The 6,393-nt window shown below is 38.9% G+C and overlaps 1 protein-coding gene across 1 annotated transcript in view; it reads right to left on the reverse strand.

Moving 5' to 3' along the window:
• Positions 1-3,664: 3,664 nt before the first annotated feature.
• HAS2 (hyaluronan synthase 2) overlaps positions 3,665-6,393 on the reverse strand; it is a 32,941-nt gene continuing 30,212 nt past the window's right edge. The window contains exon 4 of the mRNA XM_019528114.1: positions 3,665-6,327. Within this exon, the coding sequence (XP_019383659.1) occupies positions 5,398-6,327 (930 nt within the window). The 3' untranslated portion in view covers positions 3,665-5,397. The remainder of the gene's footprint in view (positions 6,328-6,393) is intronic.

A 6,393-nucleotide genomic window follows, 5' to 3' on the forward strand; every position in this document is an offset into this window, starting at 1 on the left:
GTCCCACACAGCGTGTTTGTTGGGGGGGTCCCACTATACACAAGCACCCACACACACCCCCAAACACCACCAAATATGTTTGATTAATAATAATTTGTTGTTTTTTTCTAGTTCCAAGATGGCAAACCCCCTTGCCAAAGGCGTAATTCTGGAGGCAAGGGTAGGAACTTCTGATGGCAAAGGTCAGGGTTTACGGGTGGGACTTCTGGTTCCAAGATAGTGACCAGGGAATGGGACACCTATCAAAAGGTGGGGCTACCCTTGTGACCCTCGACAGCTCACCAAAACTCATTAAGCAACCCTCCAGCTAAAATAATTGGCCACCCCTGCCTCAGGTACTTCTCTCCACCTGGTACTTGTAGATGCTTATTATGGAAGCAAATCAATTCAGTCCTAGAAATGGATTAAAACTGGAGATAAGTCCAGATAATTTTTTTTTATATTATTTGTAGGTAGGGATTATATTTTTAAGATTATCATCATTCTATACAGGCTTCTCACAATAGAGTTGGTTAAAAGATGCCAATTTTTACAATATTTTATGTTTTTTTTCTGGTTATTTTCATTTAATTGAAATTTCCAATGAAAAATACGTTGGCTTTTTGATGAAAAATAGGGTGAATTTAAAAATGTGTGTGTGTCAGAGAGAGAATGATTACCAATTTTGTTTTGAACTGAAAAAAGGGTTTTTTAAAGAAAACAATTCATTTTGATCCAAGGAAAAAAAAATGTTGCTGTGCTGCAAATTTAAATCTTCCAAGACTATTTAGATGTACAATTACTTTTTGATTAAAACATATTTGTCAGTAGAAATCTTGCTTGAACTGGATAATTATTCACTGAATTGATCCTGGTAGCCCTCCTGGTATTGATTAGGAAACTGATCAACAGAGAGTTTACTGCTCTGATTTGCAAAGGACTTTTTGCAAAGTACAAGTATGCAATATAAGAATGCAACTTAAGAAATTTGGACAGGATTCCCTCGCTTTATGCTAAACACACGTTCCTGGAAAACAGCGCATAACTTGAATTTGAGTAAAGGGAACCCACTTTACAATGTAACAAATAGGGATACATTCCCAAACCCATTTCTACCACTTTTACAAGACAATTTTGGTACTTACCAACAGTCTACAGTACAAACAAGCACAGGGTGGTGGTGAATGTTACCATAATGGGGATCGCAACTACAGAAACATGTGTTGCAGACTACGAGTATGGACCACAGATCCACACAGGAGACTATATTTCTGTGCACAACACTCCCACAATGCACTGCACAAAACAGCTGACTGCGGGCTTCCGCCATACCTATCACATAAGAGTGAATTTACCTTGCATATAATGATTTTTTGGTATAAAAAGGGAAATCTCATAAGATCAAATGCACACACACAGAACCTGCATGCAGTGAGGGAAACCCGTAGTAGATTTGGGAACAGATTATTTCCATGATGGGTGCCAATATACAAAAATAGATTGAGTGTCCCTGCTCCACGGAGGTATCCTCTTTGTAATTTGTTTGCACAGTGCTTAATACTAATCCCTAGCTCTTTTATGGGAGGTATTTTCTCCATGAATCTCAAAGTATTTTACAAAGAAGGAAAACATTGATTCTTCCTGTTCTATACATGGGGAAGCTGGGGATAAGGCCGGTGAACAGTTTCCCAGGCTCAAGCAGCAGATCCCATGACAAATTCAGGACTAGGAATCAGTTCTCCCAAGTCCTGGTAAATTGCTCCAGATCACTATACCACACTTCCCATTGGCTGGGGACAAATTACACTTAAACTGGTATTAAGTGACAGGAAACTGGTTCAATTCTGTAACAAAACAGAAGTTCAGTGCACATAAACTGCTTTAAAAAATGGCCCAAACCAGTTTAAGATAAACCTAGATGGATGTAATATCAGAGTTAACTGATTTAGGTTAAATCAGTTTATTGAACCTCTATCCCAGATGCTTTCCAGATGCAAGTTAACTCAAAAGAGTCCCCCAGCATCCCAGAATGCTTTGCATATACCTCACAAACAACCCCTTGCAGGGTGGTTGAGCTAGTCTTGGCTCAAGCTATCTGCTCCAGCTGAGCAGGGAGACGTGCTCTAGTGCCCCCCCTGGCTAATGTCCTGGACCACTGCAGGCATGTGGCTGCATTTACAGAATGAGAAGTGAATGCCTGTTCACTTATTTATTGGTTCAATCTATGTAATTTATACTAATCTATAAAGACTGAATCAATTCAGCCTCAGGCTTTTGACAATCTATACTTAGTCATTGTGCTTAGGAATCCAACCCACTAACAGTAGCTCTTTGTGGTATCACCATGAGGACTGATTCCCCTTCCTAGTGCTAGGGACTGACATTCAAAAAGCCTGATCCTGAATTGATTCAATCTTTGCAATCAATTTGTAACCATACAGACATCTCCTCTAAACTGAAAAAATGTGGACAAATGCCCACAGTGGCTCAGGCTAGAATCTGGGGGCACTAGAGCAGCCCTCCTTCCATTCCATAGTGCTGAGCTGAGGGGAGGCATGGCCAGGCCCCAGCAGGATGCTCTAATTAGGGAGCCCCCCCACCACTTTGCTGGTCAGCAAGGGAGCCATCAGGGATTTAGTTACACAGCAGGGAGCATTTATCACCTCATCAGCACAATAAAAGGATCTGTCATTAGTTCAAGATCTTCTTTAAAAACTTGTTCCAAAGAAGGAATGGAGGGAACAATACCAGATACCTGTTGATTAGTTCTAAAAGGCCTTAAGCGGCACTGTCCTGTCTGCCTTGTCTATCACAGCGTGAACTGCGGTATGCTAGCTAATGTGAGGTGTCTGTGTAATGCAGAAGGGAGGGGGGGAAATCCCTGCTTCAGCCAGGGAGTGGTGGTGGGCGGGGCAGGCAAGAGGAAGCCAGGCAGATGCCCTGTACTTGCAGTCTCTGCCAGAGTTGCAGTCAAGGAACAGAGAGAAAGGGCCAGCCCTGCTGGGTTGGAGCAGAGATCAGAGTCTCACCCAGGGTTGCAAAGCAACTGGGATACTAGAGAATTCTGATTTAACTTAAACTAGGAAGGGGTCTAGGACAGACATTGCATAAACAAGTTTGACCCAGATCAGTTAAGTCTGATCCTACATTCAACTAGGTTTATCTCAAACTGGTTTCAGCTCTTTTCAAACCAGTTTATCTGCACTGAACTTCTGTTCTGTTACAGGTTTCAACCAGTTTCTGATCACTTAAACTGGTTTATGTGTAATGTGTCTCCCTAGCCTAGTTGTTTAAGCACAAGCCAATCTTTTTTGCCTGCTAGGTAGAAAGTTAATCAGATTTGTGAGGACTGCTAAATTTCAGATTGCAAAATTTCAATGTACAGTATGTGGCTGTAATTTTGGGGACTACTAGGGTTAATCTGTAGACGTGATGATCAAAAACCACATGAATTAGTCATAATCTTATCAAAAATATTTTATTTATGAAAGTAAAAATTATACTATACAACCTATACTGAAAGTACATTGAATGAATTGCTAGAATAAATACAGGCAATTAATTCAATCTTTTATAGAATGAAAAGATTTATTTGACATTTGAATGTTACCCAAGCTTTAACTTACAACATAAATAGTAAAAGGCAAAGTCAAGTTTTCTTTTTAATGTTTCTCTTGCTTATTTGTAATACTGTTCTATTTTGTAACCAATGAGTATCAACTCTCCAATCATTACCATAGTATTAGTATGACTTTCAAGCAACCTTGTACCTCAAGATAATCAGACAAGTAAGGTAGGTGTGTGCAGTTCATTCTACAGCAGAAAAATATTCTAAGGAAGCTGAAAATGCTTCTAGGTTGTTAAAATATCACATGCTGATTTCTGCTTTACCACAGTGCTTTTTATACCAGAATCCAAAAGGGCATATATTTGTATGGAGCTGATGTGCTATCATTTTCTTTTATAAAAGTGTATTAAGGCTGAATGCCACATTCCTTTGGCTGGTTAAGGACGGCAAAATTTGGTCCTGAACATCACTTTGCAAAACCAGGGTCTAAAATTGAATGTTTAGGCAGCAGATACCAAGGAAGTGGTAGATTCCCATTACTTGACACAATTCAAGACTGGATACTTTTCTGGAAGATAGATACTCTAGTCAAACCCGCATTATGGGTTTCAGTATAGAGGTAAGGGGTGACATTTTATGGTATTTGTTATACAGGAGGTCAGATTACAGGAACATCACTTGGAAGCTCTATTTTAGGCACCCAGATTTTGAAAATGTTGACCCTTTCTTTATGTCAATGAAATTTTGTTTTGCTTCTCTGCCACATGTATGCTATCTTCCTGATTCTAAGAGTTGCAGGGCATTGACGACATTCATTAAAGTCAATAGGAGTTTTGACTACTCTGCATTCCCAGGATCAGAAGCTTTTGGTCCAAATCCTGTCCCCATCAAAAATGCATGCCATTGACTTCAATGGCATGAGGACCAGGCTTATTGTATACTGAATGCCAGGACTGTACTGTTACAATGTTCTCCAAAAAAAAATTGCACTTATCTACCCCTTTGGCCTTTTTGTGCACACAAATATGTTTGTATTAGAAAACTGTCTATGATGTTGGTCTTTTCTAATAAAATTAAGTCAAAAGTTCAAAAAGCACATTTTAAATATTTTTCACAGAAGTAACCATTCATTGTAAAAAAGGTAGAGAGACATTTTATTCTTTCTCATGTGAATAATATCAGATCAACATAAATTTTCACATTGTGGGCAGTTCTTAGGAAAAGAAGTACGAATTCTTCCAAAACCTACATAAAGAAGATAGAAAACAAAATGCTGGGGAGGCATTGATTTTGGCAGACACAGAAAATATAAAATATGCAATTAAAAAAAAAAGTTGGCTTAAAAAATACACACACAATAATATAAAAATACAGCTCATTCAATAGCCTCTTAAAATTTACCTTTGGCATTACATTTGGCAGCCTAACACAAAAGACCCTTCCTATAAAATAAAACTATTACAAAAAGTAGTTCATAAATTAGGTTGCAAGGGGTTATAAGATCCTTTGCTTAAGTCACCAAACTCCTTTCCTTTCTGTCCCACATAAGCATGACCAGTGAGGTATATATAGAACATAACACTGTCAGGCATATGCACAATAGAAAAAGTGCATAAACAAAGAAGTCATCTCATTTTCTTGCAAACAGGTTGAATCTGTGGTTTTGTTTTTCTTTAAAAAAAATTACTTTTTTTTTGCTTTGGCAGGATGAAAATGAACCATAGGAACATAAATGTTCCAGTCCCAGCAGCAGTGATCCATTTCCCTTGGCAACATTAATTCGATGCCACAAATACTATACGGTCATTTGGGTTACTTAAAAAATTTCTGAGTGACGTTCCACAGCAACATCATACATCAAGCACCATGTCATAGTGTTGTTCTTTCTTCCGCCTGCCGCATTTGTTGATCAGAACCAAATACAAAGTCAAAAGAAAAACCCAGTAACATGCATAGGCTATTGTGCCAATGATGAGGACTCTCTGTGTTGACTCAGAAAATGGCTTTTTTGATTCCTTGTATATAGTGAAAATCACGCCACCTAGGAGGATTGTAAACCAAACAGACACCGGAATGAGTCCTATGAAGTTGACTACAATGGTTTTTCTTCCTGATGTGCCCCACCCTGCTTTATTTATTGTGGCTATTGCAAACATCTTTGCTGGAAGTAAACTTGACATGTACAACACTGAGTAGAGTGACATGAACACCATGACAATGTTCCCCCTTAGGCAGCTGGCAAAAGAAGACTTTACTAGGCCCACAAACTGAACTATTAACAAGAAAAGGAGAATGTTCCAGATTTTCCCCCGGTAGAAAAGCTGAATGACTGTGGCAATGAGGAAGAAAGGAAAGAATCCAGTGATTACAGCCTCGTAAGTCATCCACAAATGATGCTTGTGGAACCACATTGCATTATACAGCCACTCTCTGAAGTATGATTTACTCCAACGGGTCTGCTGATTCAACCACCTTAGATATTCTATAGGTGTTTCAGTAAGGCACTTGGATCTAGCTGTGTACTTTGTTGCATAGCCCAGACTCAGCACCCGGTTAGTTAGATGTCTATCATCTCCAAAGCTGCACTGGGAGCCCATAAATTCTTGATTGTACCAATCTTCCACAAATTCGTGGAGCAAGGAGTTCCTGTACATTCCCAAAGGTCCACTGATGCATTGTACACAGCCAAAATAGGACTGGCAGGCTCTTTCTATATTAAATGCCATCCAATATCTCACGCTGCTGAGGAAGCTGATCCAGGAATCATATTTGTTCAAAATCTGCAAGTATATAAAAAATTTAAAATAAGCTCCGTTGGATTAAAATATATATACTATATATATATA

This window comes from Gavialis gangeticus, unplaced genomic scaffold, assembly GCF_001723915.1.
Source record: "Gavialis gangeticus isolate Ggan-Ray unplaced genomic scaffold, GavGan_comp1, whole genome shotgun sequence".
In the NCBI taxonomy this organism is placed as follows: domain Eukaryota; kingdom Metazoa; phylum Chordata; order Crocodylia; family Gavialidae; genus Gavialis; species Gavialis gangeticus.